Raw genomic sequence first — 20,327 nt, forward strand, 5'->3', positions numbered from 1 at the left:
CAAAGGAACAGGCAGCAGGCTGCGGACGAGAGTCCAGAAGGACAGCCCAGCTCCAGCAGGAGCGTAGTTGATGTGCGGAACTCAGAGGCACTCACTCTCTGAGAAGCGGGGTGAGAAGGAGTTCTGGTATATGCATTTCAAAGGAAGGGTTTTCAACTCAATATAAAAAACACCTTCCGAACAAATAAAGCTAAAATTGCCTGTCTCACGAGACAAACATTTATCATCTACATTGCTTAAAAAAGAGGCTCAACAACTATCATTTAATATGGATGCCGTGAAAGGGTTTCTTCCTTAAATGGAGAATTCTGGCTTTGATAGCTTCTAGAGTCCCTTCCATCTGTAAGATCTATGAAAAGTCTTTAAAGAATAAATGCTCAAGTTCAAAAATAAGCCCCATCAGGACCTAAAACAGAGTCGCTTTATTTTCCCTCCGCATACGATATCACCTCCTTATATAACTGTTCTTTCCCTCTCGTCACATTGCTATTACCTTGGATGCAGCCTTAACAACGTGCAATTCATCAGCCACCTTTTAACTTATCTCTGAGAACTGAGACCATCCGTGTCAACATGACTTAGTAGTTTGTTCAAAGAAATCTCTGCTTGACAAAGATAAGATTACAAACCAAAGAAATAACCTCCCTATTCATGTCAGGAAATTCTTACAGATCAATTTATCAGAGACAATAGTCCACACACCTGGACAAACAGCTTACTTTAATATTCTCGCCTCACCGTGTCCGGCAAACCATTTGAGCCCAGAGCCCAAGATCCTATAAATATCCTCCTACTTCTGAGAAACTGCGAAGACATTCTCTCTGCAGTAAGTTCTGACACATTGGCTTTGCTTTATCAGCAGGTTGTCTGGTGACTCCGTGGGGAGTTCAGTGTCTACACGGAACCGCCATAGACCGTTTAACCCCCCAACACTGACTGTGCCTACTCCAAAATTAAGTTCTTTCCTAAAACAGTTCTTGCAACATGTTGTTCTATGACTTAAAATTTTCAGTTATAAATATATACATATATAATATATATAAACATCTTACAAATCATCTTCAATCTCAAAAAGATTATGTTAAGTACCCTCTCCAGACACACAGCACGTGATTTCTTTTTGAAGTACAGAAAAATTAATCTACGGTGATTAAAACCAGAGCAGCGATTCCTTGCGGGAAAGGGATGTAAGAGAAAAAGGTACTGGAGAAACCTATGGTGTGTGTCGGTGAGGGGGGGACTACAAATATTACGGTTTGTACATTACAACCACTCACAATTTTAAAAGTCAATTTAAGACTTTTGATTCTGAACAAGATGTTAAGTACTGCCCCCAACCCTGGATGTTACGCAGGAAACAAAACATAAAAGTCTTTGGAAGGCAGAGAAATAGCACCCAGGATACAGGAACCTCAGGAACCAGGGAACAGTAGGTCCAACATGGGTTCCTTGGGTTTGCTGTACAGTTCCTATGTGTCAGACCAACTGATGTGGAGAAACTGGCCAGCACAGAGACCCCGGTGGGCACAGATTTTCAAAATGCTCCGACCAAAGCCTGCTCTTTCTACCTAGACCAATACCAGAAAAAAAGAAAAGGTAAAGTCAACTTTCAGGCAGACATGTTCTCAGCTCGCTATTTCTTCAAATCATCCCACGATTTCCTACTGCTCACGGATCAAGAGCGAATTACCAACAGGGCCTCAAGGGCCTTCATAACCTGGCACCGAGTTTTCTTCGTGGCCTTTGCTTTCAACACACACACAGGCACGGGGCACATCGAAAGGCTTTGTTTCCCAAGCAAGGCACATGGCCTTTGCTCGTTCTTTCTTCCATCCTGGATACACTTTCCACTTGTCCTTTTACTGATACACCATCAGTTTTCTTACCAGTCCACCCTGAGGGAAAAGGCCTTCGTTCCTCCTTACTCTGAGCTCACACACTTGGCTTTTCTCTTGATTATAGCTCTTGTCACACTTATTAGAAATGAACTGTGTACTTTCCTAACTAAATTGTGAAATTCACGAATGCAAGAATTAAGCCCAGACTATTGACATAACGCCAGAGCAACAGTGAGTGAAAGGCACACGGCAGTTACTCACTGAACTGAACTGATCTGAAATGTGAATATTTCTGCTGGCGTAGCACGAGGAACTCCATTTTTCCCTGCGTCAGTGCCCCTGCTCGCCCAGACTCAGACTATCTGAGTTTTGGTGGGTTTGGATGTTCGTACCATCATCGCCTAGGCTGGCTGGGGGCACTGCAATTTAGGCCAAGGTTATACTCAATCTTTACAACTTACGGCTTCTATTCCAATGCGTGCTCTCAGCAGACTGCAATATTAGAATATTCTTAATATTGACCCAAATCCTGCTTATGAAGAATGGGCCAGCAAGATGTTTTACATGGGTTTTTGTTGTCTGTGTAACTGTCTGTGTTTTTGCTTCTGTGTAGCACTCGTTGTAAGGACAATCACTTGGTCGAAAAATTATTTTTTTAAGTTCTATTACAACTCAGTGCTTCATAAAACACTGAATTAGATTTTTCCAGTGTTTTCATTACGGCCTGAGAGCAAGTCTGTTCTCTTTGTGACCTGCGCTAAATCCAACAAGCCACAAGGTAGTCCAATGGCTTGTCATTCTCATCCAAACGCTGTAAGAGAAAAAAGTAATGCACTCTCAAGATCTAAAATTCATTAGGAAATGCAACTTGTTAATAAAGAAGTAAGCTTCATTCTGCACTGAAGTTTCTTTCTTTCTTTCTTTTCCTAAAAGTAGCACTTTTAGGAAAAGTGTTTTCTCTGCAGTGTTTTTCCAGCTTGAGATATAATTGACCTATAACACTGTGTAAGTTTGATGTGCAATACCTGTTGATTTGATGAATATGCCCCACAACAGATTAACACTATAGTATTAGCTAACACGTCTATCTAGTCACATAATTATCAGCTGCTTATTTTTTGTGTTTGGTAAGAACATTTAGAATCTACTCTCTTACAAACTTTCAAGTATGTAATACAAGTTTGTCAACAATATTCACCCTGGTATAAATTATATCCCCAGAACTTACACATCTTATACCTGGAAGTTTGTACCCTTTGACCAGTATCTTCCCGATAACCATCACTGTTTCTCTTATTTTTTTTAAATTTGACATATATGTTACCTCATACTCTGTTTGTGTTTATCTGTCTGGCTTAGTTAACTGAACATAATGCCCTCCAGGTTCATTCAAGTCATCTAAAATGACAGGACTTCCTTCTTTCTCAAGGATGAATGATACTGTGACTGTACCACAGGTTTTTACTTTTTGGTAAGCATGAAGCTTACATAAAACATCACATATAGATTTATCAGTTTATTTTACCCTAATAATAAATTAACTTTGACCACATATAAAAACTTGAATCATTTACTCTTCTGTTTATGTCTCCTGATGTCTCGCCATTTATAGCTTTTTATGTTGTGTATCCTTTAATAAATTGAACCTATAGCTATTTTTAATCCTTCTGTCCTTTAACCTTTACATTAGTTAAAGCATCACATCACCAGATTGGGGTATTCTGAATTTGAACACTATGCTTACCTTTGCTGGCGTTTCGTATATTTTCAACGTTACTAATTAGCATCCTTTGGGGTCAGCTTGAAGAACCGTTTCATCACTCTGTAAAGCAATTCAGGTGACGAATTCCCTCAGCTGTTTATTAAGGATGGTCTTTATCTCACCCTCATTTCAAAGGACAACTCTGAGGGGTAGAGAATCCTTGCCGGGCAGTCTCCTTTTTTCTGCACTTGAATGTATCATTCCCCTCTCTCGGCCTGCAAGGTCGTTGCTGACAAATTTGCTGTTAGCCTTCTGGGGATTACCTTGCATGAGATTTTCTTTCTTCTTGTTGCTTTTAAAATCCTGTCTTTCATTTTAGACATTTTATCAGAATGTGTCTTAGAGAGTATCTTTCTCATTGAAATTCTGGGGTTACTAATTAGCTTCAGAACTTAGATGTCCCAATCTCTCCCTGTGTTTGGGAGGTTTGCAGCTATAATTTACTGAAACAAGCTTTAACCACCACCACCCCCCCACCCACCCCCCCGCAGGCCTTGCGGGACTTCTCCATTCTTTCGTTTAGTCTACCTTTGTTCTATACCTCTGATTGGGTAATTTCAATTACTCTGTTTCTGGCTCACTGATTTCTGTTTGGACAAGTCTGCTGTGAAAGTTCTCCATTCCGTTCTTATAGTTCAGAGTCTTATTCTTCGGTTCTGAATATTTCTCAGAACAACAAAAGAAATTCTGTTCTTTCTTAGGCAGTCCCTGGATTTCCACTTCCTGGGGGAAGTTACAGGAGGCTTTCTGTATCCTTTGGTGGTGTCCTGCTTCCCTGGCTCTTTGTGATCCCCGGGGAGCTGCATGGGTGCATGAGCCATTCCAGAATCAGTCACTCCCCACTCAAGGACGAACCAGGCCCAACCTGCCTAGCTTCTGAGACCAGCTGAGATGCGGGAGTTCAGGGTGGTACGGCTGTGGTACACACTTGGAATGTACACTTGAAACCACATAATATTTGTAACCGCTGTCACCCCAACACACTCAGTAAAATTTAGAAATACCTAAAAACAAACAAAAGAAGCAGTCACCTCTTCCAAATTTCACAGACTGACTTCAATGAGGGAAGTCGCCTTTCGCCTCTAAGTGTACAATGGAGTCTGCTATCACGCCAAGTCTCGTGGTCCAGGGCTTCGCATGTGGGGCATGTGGAGGCTCTAGGTGGGGGTGAGGGGACTGACGGGTCTTTAGTTCAGGCCACTGGGCTGGGCAGGCTTAACAGGCTGGCTAGGCTCACACCCCCCAAACTGGCTGCCAGCACAGCTCCTGGCCTCCTGTGAGAGTAGTGGCAGACACTGGTGTCCTTCCTACGTGTGCAGCTGCAGAGGCCTGGGATGAAGCTGGCACAGTTTCCGGGCTTTAGCAGAGCGGGGAGGAACCCACACTGCTGGCATCAGCTGGTGCAAATGCCAACGGGGTGTAGGCTGGCAAAATTTGCAGCGCATCCATGGTTCCCTGTGCTGGCTGTGAGCTTCAACGGTGGAGAAATCGGAGGAGTCTCCCTCAGAGCTGATCTCTGTAAAAAATAATCACCCCCACTGTGTGTCTGCTCAGAGCAGCCCCCACTTTTCTGCCTCGATCCTTGGCTCTGTACAACGCAGCTTCGTTGGTCTGACTGGGTGAAACTGAAGCAACTGTTGCCCGGTTCCTCAAAAGGCTGGAGGAGCTGTTTGCCCATCCCATTCATTCTTCATTTTTTAAATGTTATTGATTATGCTATTACAGTTGCCCCAATTTTACCCTTGGCGCACCTCCAACCTGTACCCACCATTCCCTCAAGTAATCGCCCCTCCCTTAGTTCCTGTCCATGGGTCATGCATAGAAGTTTTCTGGCTTCTCCATTTCCTACGCCGTTCTTAACATCCCACTGTCTATTCTTACTTACCACTCTGTACTTCCTTATCCCTGTACCTCTCCCCTCTTCCCTCCCTGCCCCCGCCCAACTGCGAACCCTCCAAATGATCTCCCTATCTATGACTCTGTTTCTGTTCTGCTTGTTTGCTTAGTTTGTTTTTGTAGATTCAACTGTTGATAGTTGTGAATTTATTGCCATTTCAATGTTCACAGTTTTTATCTTTTTCTTAAATAAGTCCCTTTAACCTTTCATATAATAATGGTTTGGGGATGTTGAACTCCTTTAGCTTTACCTTGTCTGGGAAGCACTTTACCCTTCGATTCTAAATGATAGCTTTGCTAAACAGAGTAATCTAGGTTGTAGGGTCTAAGTGATAGCTTTGCTAAACAGAGTAATCTAGGTTGTAGGGTCTAAGTGATAGCTTTGCTGGGTAGCGTAATCTTGGATGTAGGTCTTTGCTTTCCATCATTTCAAACACTTTTTGCCACTCCCTTGGGGCCTGCAGAGTCTCTTTTGAGAAATCAGCTGACAGTCTTATAGGAACTCCTTTGTAGGTAACTAACTGCTTTTCTCTTGCTGCTTTTAAGAGTCTCTCTTTATCTTTAACCTTTGGTGTTTTAATTATGTATGATGTGTCTTGGTGTGGGCATCTTTGCATCCATCTTGTTTGGGACTCCGTGCTTCCTGCACTTGCATGTCTATTTCCTTCGCCAAATTGTAAAAGTTTTCTTTCATTATTTTTTCAAATAAGCTCTCGATTTCTTGTTCTTTCTCTTCGCCTTCCAACACCCCTGATTCTAATGTTGGTGCATTTGAAGTTGTCCCAGAGGCTCCCTAACCCTATTTTTTTGGATTCTTTTTTCTTCTTGATGTTCTGACTGAATGCTATTATCTTCCTTCTTTCCAAATAATTGGTTTGATTCTCAGCTTCATCCACTGCACTGTTGAGTCCCCATAATTTTTTCTTTGTTTCACTTAATGTAACCTTCATTTCTGCCTGGGTCTTTTTTTATGCTGTTGAAGGACCCAACGAGTTCCTTGCGCATCCTTATAACCAGTGTTTTGAACCCTGCATCTGATAGACTGCTTATCTCCATTTTGTTTAGTTCTTTTTCTTGGGTACTCTTTCACATTTTCAGGTACTATTATTTTTTTAAGAGCCTACACTGTCTTTGGCCCCATTTAATAGAGTAGATGAGAATAAATTATATGTAGCAGTTTGCATTTCCAATTAAGTTGAAACAGACTGATATGCACCTTAAAGAGCATAACAGTGTGATGCAATCTCACATAATGTGAAAAGCATTCCTGAGCATTTGTAGTTTACATTTTGAACTGAAACTGTAACATGAAGATTTAATAAGTTTATTGCAAAGCAAACTTCAGGCACAATATATAGTTAGTGACTACTTATTTCAATATGTTCCCCTTATTATTAAAATATTGTTTTCATTTTTTCAGTGAAAGAAAATTGTAATGTTACCTAACTCTTAGAGCTTTTGAAAGATTCTTGCAAGAACTGATGTAAGAAACAATTCTACGTCTCGGTAGAAATAAGGTTGTTCTCCACCGTAATTGCTTATTTAGGAGAGAATTAAAGAATTTTTGCTTTATTAACACAGCAGCTCTGATAGTACATCTATTATAAAAATTCATTTTAAGAATAAGGCTTACTTTAGAAGAAGGCTTCCTTTAGAATATTATAAACTTCATCAGCTTTTTAAAAATTATTTTTATACTCAAGGATAAAAGATTATAAGTTATAGTAGAGACGTGTGATATTTTTAAAGTTTTAAAACATTTTATAATATAAACTCTGTATTTCAACACATAGCTTGGGGTGAATGTACATTAACTATCTCCTCAATAAGTCTAAATCCTTTCAAACAAACTAGAGTACACATACTCGTAAATCCACACAGTCTTATAAAGAAGGCTATAAAGATGAGGAATATTCTTATTCTGTGGTCAAGATCATTTCATTTTATTAGTGGACATGATTATGCAAAAATATGACATAAAACTGAAAAGAATAAATAAGACAAATAACGGGCATGGCCAGTCAAGGCAGGAGAGTATCATATTCATCCAAGGTCATAAGAAACTACATAAAAAAGCATGCCCTTGAGCTAGGAGAGAGGAAGAGAGCATTAAAAGTGTAAAGAAAGGAGTAATGTCACTTGAAGAGCACTTGTAATAAAAGAAAATGTATTGTGTACTTGAAACCAAAATCAACAGAAAATAAAATACATCAGACTCATTAAGCTACCTGTATACCATTCTCATGTATGTTTTAGGCTATCTGCTAAATGACACCAGAAGTTTAATAATATTTGGGGAGAGGGATAAGATGAATGAGAGAAAAATAAAGGAAAAGGCAGAAAGAGACAGACACACCTACTGTTATTTTAAAATATTCAGAATAATAGATACAAAATAATGAGAAATTTCTCTAAGGCATATCTATTGCTTCTTTCCTTAGGGGTAATTAATTTTCCTGAAGTTTTAGAAGTTATTATAACCAAAGTATAATTTAGTCTACAACATGAGAAAATCATACTGTGGCTTTTTACTAGAAGAAGGAACAGTATATTTTGTTCTGTTTTGATAAATATATGTGACATTTAAGACATGTAGTGTTTAAGACTTTATGGGGAAAATTCCTTAAGTGCACAGAAACACTAAAACTTATTTTTCAAATGGCATTTACTTTTTTCCTGTTTAATTAAATTTAATGGGGTGACACTGGTTAATAAAATTATAGAGGTTTCAAAAAAAAAGACCGACAGACACAGGGAGCAGCAGTATGGTGACTGCCGGAGGGACAGAAGGGGAGCAGGATAAATGGTGATGTACGCCTCAGAACAACAAAATTTTATGAACCAATGTCACCCCAGTTAATTCAGTAAAAAAGAAAAGGAATGCTTAATAATGCAAAAAAAAAAAACAAACCAAAAAATTACATAGGATTCAAATGTACAATTCTCTATCACCTGTATACTGATATATCCCCTGTATATTGCACTGGGTGCCCACCACCCAAAGTCCCATCTTCCATCACCATGTATTTGACCTCTTTACTTCACTAAAGACACATTTAATGTAACCTACTCTTTATATTTTATACACATTTTCTTGTAGTTCCTAGTCTTTTAATCTAAAGATAATGCAGATAATATGAATGCGGAAGTGATTACTTTTTAAGATTAATTCCATTCAAGTTTACGAAAACTGTAATTAAGTCAATGATTACCATAGATTATAGAGACTCAAAATATAATGCTTGAAAAATGTGCACTGAGAAATACTGAGTTATTAAAATTTACATGTTCTTTTTGAGAGGGTAGAAACATAACTTTAAAATGCTTTTCTGAAACTAGTATGTATATGCTCATTATCAATTATGTGAATATAATTAAATTACTTTTGATAGCATGAGAATAATTTCCTTGGTGTTTAACCATGCCAGTGGTCTATTTAGTGCATTACTCTTTCCAGTGCACTAAATAATTTTCCAAAATTTAAAAATGTTTGAACAACATGAACCAGTTAACAAGTAGTTTAATCCCTTTCTCTGTGGGAGGGTCAATTCTTCTTGTCTTCTCTTTGTTTTCCATTTTTTTCCCTCTGAAATCACATTTATTTTGGATTTTCAGAGAGAATATTTAACTGTGTCAGATTAAGTCTGACAAATGAAAATCCATTCTCGTTTTCTAGTTTTATACTCCTTCTGTGCATATGCTTCCAAGGTTTTAATTACAAAGTGCCAACTAACCACAGGAGGGAAAACCATTTTTCCCCGATATACTTAACATTTGAAATGCTAAAACTATAACTTAAGTTCTTATTTGCAAAGATTTATTCATCTATTTAGCTCTTACTGAGTTAACATTTATTTTGTGTGAAACGCTTTGCTAAGGTGTAAGGATACAAATCCCATGGTCCCTCTCAATTAACTGCCAGGGTCACAGATGCCAACAGTTGAAAGGAAGCAGTGTGGCAGTTTGGGCTGGCCACCGAAGCTGGAAATCAAGATCAGAGTTCAGGACCAAGAGTGCATACAATTAACTGTGAAGACGGAAGTCAAAACCAGATGGAGAGAAGGCACTGAGCAGCGGCAACACGCGGGAAACAAAGGCAAGGAGTTTTGTGAAAGGCCGACTAGACAGACAAAAAACATATAAAAATCAAAAGGAAAAAAAAAGGTTAGGCAAAACTTGCGAGAGGTAAGATGTAGAGTCATAGCAACAAAGTGACCATGCTGCTGAAAAAACAAACCGTAAACACTTCCGTCTTCTAATTCCATGCAATGCAGTCGTAGGTGAGGCTCTGCTGACTGAGAGAGGGCCGGTCCGCCTACACTCCGACTTCCATGGCAAACACACTGCCCGGAATCAAATGGGCTCTCAACCGACATTTACTGGATGGGAAGAGCCTGAGTAAATTAAAGGGCAGAATCTCAACTGTCAACTCTACCATAGGCTTTCTGCGTATCTTTAGTGTATTAACTATTCTTTGATTTTTTGTTTAAAATTTTTGTTTATATGTTGACATTCTCTTTGCTGGTGGTATTGAAGATCACAATGAAAGCAGTGAATATTTCTGTAAATATTTTATACAAAAATGACTACATTTAGCTTAGATAAGCCTATGTATTTTTCAACTTATGACTAAAATATGTCCCTCAGAGAACTAGCACGTGCAAAATCCCGAGCCATGAAAGTGTAAGGCTGTGTTATGCCTGCCTGACACAGAAAAAGCACTTCATTAATGATAAATTCTAGAGTAAGCTGCAAGCCATTTCGAAATAAAATGTTTTTGTGCTGCACCTAGAACACAGCTGTTAGCTTTATTAACAACTGAACTACAACGCAGTGAAAACTTTTGGATTAAATTTGGTAAACCCATAGCAATCCTCAGGCAGGCGACAAAATCCAAATATCTAAAAAAATTTATCTTGAGAGTAATAATCTAAGTATAAGCTCTAGCTCATTAACTGCATTTCATTTAAAATGACTGTTTTTTTAACAGCAAATGTCTTTATGGCCCACGTCACTATACAGTTAGTTGCACAGTTTCCCTTTAGCTACATGTCAATGAGTTTGTTCATGATGACTCTCACGCTGCTCAGTGGACCATCAGGACCTGGGTCCTCACACAGCATCTTCACAGGGACAGACAGACAGACAGACAGACTTGCAAATCGGCACAGCACCACCCCGCCTGCACTATCAGTTTCTCTTACCTTCTCTGCATTAACTTACCATTTTAGGTTTGATGCAATGAAACTTACTCTGGTACCATTTTTAGATTCATCTAGACATGTTCTATCCCACAATTAACACATGAAAGTGTGAAGTCACCAACATTACAAATACATTTAATATCTTAAAAACAAATAGCTAAAAGAAGACCCAGCAACATCCCCCACAGTCTTATAACCCCCGGCCTGATCCAGTTAGTTCAGTCCAGTGAGAAAACAGAACTATTCCAGCTAGAGTCGGTGGTTCAGAGATGACACAGGCCGTTCTACACCGACTGATTCTGTCCATGGCCAAGAACAATGCCCGGCTCTGACTTGTTTCCCTACGTGCATGTTGTTGATTGTTAGGTGAACGGGCAGTAGGGCTGAATAGCTCAGAGGACTGCATGCAATACATACCACTTCTGGAAAATACACCTCAAAACACAGGCCCTTAAACACAGGCCCTCTTTTTAAAAAAATTTTTAAATTTTTTATTTAATTCTTATTCAAGTACAGTTTTCTGTTTTATATTCCCTGCCCTGCCCTCCCTCCCCCGTGATCCCCACCTCCCTCCCATTTCCACCCCCCACCTTAATTATTTCCATGTGTCCTTTATACTTATTCAAAAACACAGGCCCTCTTGACAGAACATCAGTAACAAACCTACTATAAGGAAACATGATCTGTTTACCTATGTAAGAATAAGTTAAAATGTGTATGTGATAAAGATAGTCATTTCTAATGAATATAGATATTCTTAAACATGTATACATTTTTACACTTTTCCTTAAGGACTGTTTACAAGTCATATATGATACTGGCTTAAAAATCATCCAGTTAGTGAGACACTTTGAGTAGTATTTGTTGCTATTTCTTTCAGAGCGTGGTATCTGAAAAACACCAATGCAATAGTAGGTTTCCTCATGATTTCTTTCCTCTGCTGTGGAATCTACTACAAAGGAATAAACCTGGCCTGTTAGTGGACGGTGCAGCTGACACTGCCTGTGAATGCCCTGCCGTGTTCCCGGCCCCCACGCCCGGCACCGCCTGTGGGGTTTCTTCCACAGCTGAAGCCCTCCAGTGTGGGGAAGCCATGGCTCTCCCAGGGAAAAGCACTCAGCCAGTGACTGATGGGGGAACCTCAGCTCCCCGCACCACCTGTGTTCTCCAGGGGCTCCCCGAGACCCCACGGCAGGGACTGATGTCTTTTTTAACCGCCTCCCATTTCTGCATGGTTTCCTTCCCCTCGAACCCTTGTCTGTGGTTTGGAGAAGACCCTAAACTAGGACTTTCAAAAGTGCTTGTACATATATTATCATGTTTTATCTCAAACAACTACAAGGTAAGAAAAGTAGTATTAGACTCATTTCACAGAGGACCAGAGTAACTTGCCCCAAATCCCCATAGCTGGTAAGAGGCAGAACCTAGGAAGAACCCAATCCTGTTTTCTTTTTTCTCTGCCTGAACACTTCAGGTCTGGGGGCCAAAGACTTCACTTGCTCTTATGTAAACTTCTTTTACAGCACAGAAAATGTCACAGAGTAAATCATGTTTTCTAAGGTATATTTAAAAAAATGATTATGCCCCAACTATTTGCATAGCAATCATATTTACTGATGGCATTCAATATATACAACCATTCTAAACATTAAACTATAGGTCACTGTGATCCTTTGAGTATATATGCTAGATGGGATGGTTTCTTTGGCTGTGAAATATCTATGACAAAATTCTACCTAAGCCTCTCTATAGCTCTGTAACAAGGTTTCCCACTTTTAATGCCCTGACGTTTGGTGTCCGATGACTCTTTGTTGGGTGGCTGTCCTTCGCACTGCAGGCTGTTTAGCAGCATCCCTGGCCCCTGCTACTAGCTGTCACTAGTGGGTACATGCCCCACACCCAAAAGTGAACCCAGAAACTACCAACTGCCCCAGGGAAGAGGGATGGAATTCATCCTAGATTGTACGACATGAGTTTTACAGCCCAAACATCCCTTCGCGTCTTCATGAAAGACAGCTAATCTGTAAGGGCACTCTAGTTCAGTGTTGCATGGGAATGAAACCATTTCTATCTCCCTTGGTATTCTACAAGCAAAGGAAAGATGTACCTAAAAGTTACAAGGTTCCAAAGTGAAATGTGTGGGAGAAATAACAGTGGCAGTGAATCTTACGCTTCTGAAACATTGCTTAGTGGTGTTACACAGAAGGAACCCAGGCTTTTCAGGTTCTGGCCCAACGGTGGGGTCTGTGGTCAGCCAGTGTTCCCCACTAGCAGCAGCTCGACAGAGCCGCGGTGCCATGAGGCAGAACACAGACCACTCTGGTAAGAAAGAGAGATGCTATGTGATGTAAAACAGTATTTCTGGGGGATGCCATGAGGCAGAACACAGACCACTCTGGTAAGAAAGAGAGATGCTATGTGATGTAAAACAGTATTTCTGGGGGATAAGTAAAATAGATGCAAGCATCCTGGTGAAAACGTAAAATGAACTCTGATGCTCGCACTCACAAAACCTGCACCAATGCCCACTTCGGTCGATCTGATGTCAGTGGAAGTTCTGCACTTTGGCTTAATAGCTGTACTTTGTAATACTGTTGCCCGTTTTGCATTTTGATGAATATCAGTGTTTTAACAAAAATGCAGATAGAGGTAGATCAGGCACCTGTGGTCTGCCACCTTCAAACCCTGAAAAACCTCCCTTCACTTCTGTTTGACTGTTGTTTTGTACACCCTCTTCTTGGGAATGTACACACGGGAAGCATTCCCTTTGTTAAACTGTGTATGTAGAATGTTCCATATATATTTGCTAATGTAAGAAAAGACCATTCAATTTTCAGTGGCCATCTAAGCTTTCTGCTTATATTTTGGATGTCTAGCTTGGCTTTTAATATTCTGCATTTCATATTTGTTATATATATATATATATATATATATATATATATATATATATATTAAAACCAATTAGCTACAGATGGGCAGTTTCCTTCACTGTATAATATGCTCACTCTCATTGATGAGGTGGTAGCTTTCATTGGTACCTAATATTTTATCATTTTCTAAGTTTCCATAATGAGTGCTTATTAATTTTACAATCAGAAAGTACACTGTAAATGTAGAAGTTGAAATAAAAAAGTCAAAGCATCATATTTCAAAGAATACTTTGAACAATCGAGTACTAGCGAAAAGCAGATATTAGAGAAATACATTCCAGGACGGCACTTGGCCATACATATCTTCAGGGCCTTATTAATTCTTTCCCATATTAATTTAAAGAACTGTTTGTGAAGATTATGGAGATTTCATGATCTTTCACCCCAATTTAATTCGTCGATATCTATACATTGACCCTTAGATTTCTTGAAATTTCTATCAAAAATTTAAAATAGATTTTAACGTCAAGATTTAAACATTAACCACTGTTACTAATATCATTTCTAAACTTAAAGTTTATATTTCAAAATAATGTCTAATTATCAACTTATTCCTCAAATGACTCTTAATCGTGTGACACTGTACATCCTTCTAATCTTACCTTTACTACTTTCTCTTGGAATATTACTTTTCCCCATTTGTAAAATTTTATTCTGTATCACTGGAAAGGCTACATAAATAGCCTCATTATAGTTATTTTCAAAAACATAAGTCCTACATGAAAATTTCTCTTGAGAAATATATACAGTTTAAAACATGAAGGTTAACAAAGATGGACAGTGCTACTTTTCAAGTTACAGTCTGAAATGTAAACACAAGTATTATAAAGAACATTTACTATTAGCATTCTACTCTGGTCAATCATTGTTTAAGGAAAAATCGTGAACCAGCAACCATTTCATTTCATAAAGCAAAGTTAATCTTCTATTTTGTTCTAGTAGTATAAAAAGACATTATGCAAATCAATTCATTAAAACAAAAATTAAACCCCAATCTCCCATTCCAATGAATGTTGGCGTAATGCACATTAAAAAGGAGGAAGTTTCGCTACAGTCTGTTGAAGGTGGCACAGGTGAAGAGTCACACACCAGCGGGCAAAGCTCTTCTTCCCCTGTCCAACGTGCTACGTGGGCAGCTGCCAGGCCCTGTCCGTGCTGCTTACAATCGATCGCTCACACAAGCCTCAAACTCTTTATCCGCGTCTCTTTGGCCAAGGGTACACTCATGCGATCGCCTCTGTGGCAAAAAGTACTGTTTTTCCAAGACGTATATGATTTTTCCCCTTCAATTCCTAATACTCTATTCAAATGTAAGGGGATGAAGAGCTTAGGACAAAATTTATCTCTGAAATATTTTGGTTATAGACGTAAAGTTCATCATTTTTATTACTTTTGATTAAGATACAGAAAAGCTAAAAGTGTTTCTCTTTTAAAAGTACAGAAAAATGTATTTACTAATGTGCCACGTGGGCCTCATTAGTAACTGGGGCCTTTTCCTAAAGGCCATGCCCATGTCTGCGAGCAAAACGCTAATGCATTCGAGGGACACTTTGAAGGGAAGGCAGTAATTCATTGCTCAACAACGGCTTCCAATATTTTATTATTTAATTTTGAATATTAAAGTCACTCAAATTACTCCTCTCTCTAATGACATATCTCAAAAACATATACAAATAGCAGAAACCATGCTGGAATTACCACAGCAGCCGATTACCCAAAGAGCCCCATGTTGCCCCCTACAGGAGAAACCTGAGAATGTTCACAACCACGAGACTAGATCATTACCTAGTATTGATGACTGTAACTCTGATCAGTTGCAGTTAGTCCCTAACACCTGATTTGGGGGAATCTACAAAGGATAAATTGAATGATACCCCTATATTATAGTTCTACAAAGAAGTGCAGAGAAAATCACTAACAATGTAGAAAGACGAAATACATGTAACTTGTTAGCTCTCTTTAATATTAGAAATATGTAAAGTACTATAAGCAATGAGATAAAAGCCTCATAAGCAATGAAGAAAAAACCCCATAAGCTTCCATTATTTATGTTTATATCTACAGAGAATTTATAACATTATTTTACTCTGCTCAGAACTGCAGTTTTAGAAATTAGCAATTATTATTTTAGGTGTGATAAGTGTTATTGTGGGTATGACTTTTAAAGAAGACCTTATCTTTTCAGAAACATCTACTGAAGTACTTATGTGTGAAACAATATGGCATTTCAGAAGAATTCAACAGCAGGTAAAGAGCACTGGGTGAGAGAACAGATGAAACTCTATTGGTCATGAGTCGGTAATCGATTAGGTTTGGCAATGGGTACATGATGGACGTCGTTACAGGATTCTCTCAAAATCTAATTTCCAAAAGAAAAAAAGGCACATTTTCAAATGATTATTAACCTTCCCCAACCTAAGACTCAAGCCTCTAAGACAGTATTTTGCAGAATTGATCTATTACAACACTTCCCACCAACCGAAAGGAAAGACAACTAAGTTGCGTGAATTCAGCAGCAGTTACTAATGTGAACTCGGCTAGTGATTAACTACACATCAGTTTCACTTTTAATTTTGTGGCAAACAGTTCCTAGAATTCTAAAACAATGACTGCCAGAGTCCTTAATACTGTTTTAATTCATCTCTTCTGAAATAAATTAAATTTACCATTGATGGGACACTGGCTACAAACTATTCCTATTTTCTCTCGTGACATTATATACTACTGCCATATTAATATATGCAAAATTGAAAAAATAGTGTTTGCATATAAATTTGATGTTGTAGGTACACCGATTTTTTCATCAAAACTGAAACAGTTGTCGTACTACTATATGTGTGTGTGCACAGACACACACACCAATATACACGGCAGAGGTAGTAAATGAGAAGAGAAAGAACACGACTTACCTAAGCAATCCTTTCTTACTAAATCAGCGTACTTTGATTCCTACATAAAGCAGAACTGAAGTTCAAAATAGTGATGCTTAGGACATGCACCTACCACTTGTCCATTGTGTGGGTTCTTATGAGCATACGGAGGTCCGCGGATATGATTCCACATCTGACCAGAAGTCATAGCAAAGACTATGCACTGAAAGAAAGGGGGGCAATGTGTTTCCACTGTAAGAGTAATTGTCTCATTTTGTTAATTCATACAACTCATGCTATTTTGTAAAAAAATAGGGGAAAAATACAGTGTGATAACATACCAGGGACACCATGGCCCAACCCGTCTTGTTGTAGATGAACTCCAAGTTGTTCCTCCTTAAATAGAGCAGACCACCAACCAGAGACACCAGCAAGGCCAAAGCAATGGTGCCGGAGTAATTCGGTGGTCTGAACACACGGATCTGCAAAAATGCACCGGAAATTTGAAGTGAAAGAGTAATTTCTTCTCTTGCCCATATTCTAAGTTCTCCAATGCAAATATTAATAAAGGGGCTACCTTATTTTTCATACCTGGCATTAATGTACCTTTTCCTCTTTTGAAGTAAAAAAAATATGCCTTAAACCCTCAGCTATATAAAAAGTCTGCTCCTCATTTTAGGTGAATATGGATAAACATACACAACACCTACTCGTATTCAACCTAGAGCTGTTCCGATTAGTCCATGGAACACAGCTGCGTTGCATCATCGAGTAAAGAGTAAAGGCGAGATGGGGGTATAATATTTGTATTATTTCAAGTTAGGACTTAAAAAAAGGCTTCTTACAGGGGGCTGTATTGAGACATAACCCACATAGCACACAGTTCACTGTTCTCAGCACATACACCGCCATGTGCGACCGTCACCAGTCAGAAGATCAGAACCACTTCGAAGGCAGGCCCACAAAGGCCCTTCAGCGTTCACTCTCTTATTCACTCCCTCCTTTCCAGTCTTTTGTAACTGGCCTCTTTCCCTTAGCGCAGTGTTTTCAGGGTGCATTCTTGTTGTAGCATAAATCAATACTTCATTTCTTTTCATGGGTGAATACTCCATGGTATGCATAAACCACATTTTATTTACCCATTAATCAGCTGAAGGTCACTGGGTCTTTTCTACCTTGTGGCTATTCTGAATGATGCTGCTATACACATTCTCACAGTGTTTCGTGTGGGCATATGTTCGCATTTCTCTCGGGTATATGTGTAGGAATGGAATTGTTGGGTCCTATGGTAACTCTATGTTTAATCGTTTGAGGAACTGTCTGTCCATCTGTTCAAAGTGGCGACACGATTTTGCATTCCCACCAGTAGTGTAAGAGGGTTCCAATTTCTCCATTTACTTGCCAACATATATTATCTCACTGACTGCAGCCACCCTTGTGTGTGAATTGATGTATCAATGTGGCTTGAATTGCAGTGCCCTGATGACTAACGATGCTGGGCATCTTTATTAGACATGTGTATACTTTCCCTGCAGAAAAGTATACACTAAACATTTATCCAAATGTTTATTTGGATCCTTTATCCATTTTAATTAAATGATCTTTATATATTTCATATACTGAGTTGTAAGAGCCCTATAAATATACTAGATGCCAGTCCCTTCTAAGAAAAAATGATTTGTATATATTTTCTCCCATCTGTGGGTTGTCGTTTCACTTTCACGATGATGGGCATAAAGGCTACTTTTCAAAGGAGACCTAATTCATACAGAACTCATGATTTCACAGCATGTACAGTTCTTGGTTCTGATAACATTCACCAGTAAAAGAAACCAAGGCTCCAAGGAGACATGGCTAATTAACTGCTGGGGAGGGCAGATAAGTAGACGCCAGATGGGCCTGAAATGAGATCAACTGGCGTTTATCGTACTCCCTGACCTCAAATGTTACTACAAACCTACAATAAGCAAAACACTGTGGTATTGGCAGACCAAAGGAACAAAATTAAGAGCCCCCAAATAAACCCACAAATATATGGGCAAAAATGTTTGTTTTTTAAAAGATTTTATTTATGTATTTTAGAAGGGAAGGGAGGGGGAAAAAAGAGGGAGAGAAACATCAATGTGCAGTTGCCTCTCGTATGCCCCCTACTGGAGACCTGACCCACAACCCAGACATGTGCCTTGACTGGGAATCCAACCGGCAACCCTTTGGTCTGCAGGCCAGCACTCAATCCACTGACCCAAACCATCCAGGGCACAAAAAATGTTTGGATAAAGAAGGCACAAACAATGGAGTAAGGAAAGCCTCTTCAATAAATGGTGCTGGAAAACTGGAAAGCCACATGCAAAAGAATGAAACTAGACTGCTGACACCATACACAAAAATTAACTCCAATATAAGGCCTGAAATAAAAAAATGCAAAAGAGAAAACATAGGTACTAAACTTACAGAACTCGGTCTCAGAGGAGCTTTTGTGAATTTGACCCCAAAGTCCCAAGTCATGGGAAGTAAAGGCAAAAATTAATGGATGGAACTTGATCAAACTAAATGTTTTTGTACAGCAAACAGAAACCATCAACAGAACAAAAAGGAAACCAACCAAATGGGAGAAAATATTTGCGAACAGTGTCTCCAATAAGGGACCAATACCCAAAATGTATAAAGAACTCATACAACTCAACAATGACAACACAAACCACTCCAATGAAAAATGCGAAGAGAACCTGAACAGACACTTTTCCTAAGAAGACATACAGACGGCCAACAGATGCTCAACACTCCTGATTTAAAGATGCACAACTTTATTAGCTATAAGGGAAAAGAAAATCAAAACTGCACTGAGATAGCACTTCACACCTGTTACAATGACTATTGTCAAGACAAGAAATAACAAGTGTTGGAGAGGATGTAGAAAAAGGAAACCCTCATTCACTGTGATGAGAATGTAAATTGACACAGCCTCCGTGGAAAATAAATAGTCCAGAGGTTCCTACAAAATTACTAAGAGTTACCATGTGACCCAGCAATCCCTCTTCTGGGCTACCTACCTGAAAAGAAATTGAAAATACTTAATCATAAAGACACATGCACCCCATGCTGACTGCAGCATTATTTACAAGAGCAAAGCCATGGGAAAACCTAAGCGTCTTTTGACTGATGGTAGGGTAAATAGAATATGGTACATATATGCAATGGAATACTACTTAGTCATAAGAAGGATTAAATATTGCCATTTGCTACAAACAGATGGATCTTGAGAGTATCATGGTAAGTAAAATAGGTCAATGGAAAAGGACAGAACCATATGATTTTACTCCTATCTGGGGTATAAGAAAAGGAAGGAAGGAAGGAAGGAAGGAAGGAAGGAAGGAAGGAAGGAAGGAAGGAAGGAAGGAAGGAAGGAAGGAAGGGGCACACAGACAACAGTATGGTTGTTAGCAGAGAGGGAGCAGGGCTGGGATGAAGAAGAGTAAGAGGGTCACATATAAGGTGACAGAGGAGTCTGGACTTTGGGTGGGGAGCACAAAATGCAATATACAAACAAGGGTTATAAAACTGTACGCCTAAAACTTCCATAAGGTTATTAACCGAGGTTATTCCAATAAATCCAATTTAGAAAATAAAGTGACTTCCTCTTTAAAAAAGTTTCTATGGCTAAATAATTTCAACCACTCTCAATTGTATCCTTTAGATAAATTCCAAAAAGATATGACACCTACTCTTAGTTATACCAATTTATAGTCCCAAGAATAGTAAATGTGGCATTTTCTCAGCTCATGAAAAGAGACTGTTATCCCATTTTTACTTGCCCAAAAGATAAAAAT

At 39.0% G+C, this 20,327-nt stretch overlaps 1 protein-coding gene across 2 annotated transcripts in view; it reads right to left on the bottom strand.

Annotated features, from left to right (window-relative positions):
• The window catches only part of TUSC3 (tumor suppressor candidate 3), a 117,046-nt gene that overhangs the window by 41,020 nt on the left and 55,699 nt on the right, over window positions 1-20,327 (bottom strand). For both annotated transcript variants that reach the window (XM_037055277.1, XM_037055276.1), the window contains exons 5-6: window positions 16,842-16,982; window positions 16,634-16,723 (exon numbers count right to left, since the gene is read on the bottom strand). In XM_037055277.1, coding sequence (XP_036911172.1) covers window positions 16,634-16,723; window positions 16,842-16,982 — 231 coding nt within the window. The remainder of the gene's footprint in view (window positions 1-16,633; window positions 16,724-16,841; window positions 16,983-20,327) is intronic.

This window comes from Sturnira hondurensis, unplaced genomic scaffold, assembly GCF_014824575.4.
Source record: "Sturnira hondurensis isolate 20B ecotype Veracruz unplaced genomic scaffold, ASM1482457v3 Scaffold0008640, whole genome shotgun sequence".
Lineage (NCBI taxonomy): Eukaryota > Metazoa > Chordata > Mammalia > Chiroptera > Phyllostomidae > Sturnira > Sturnira hondurensis.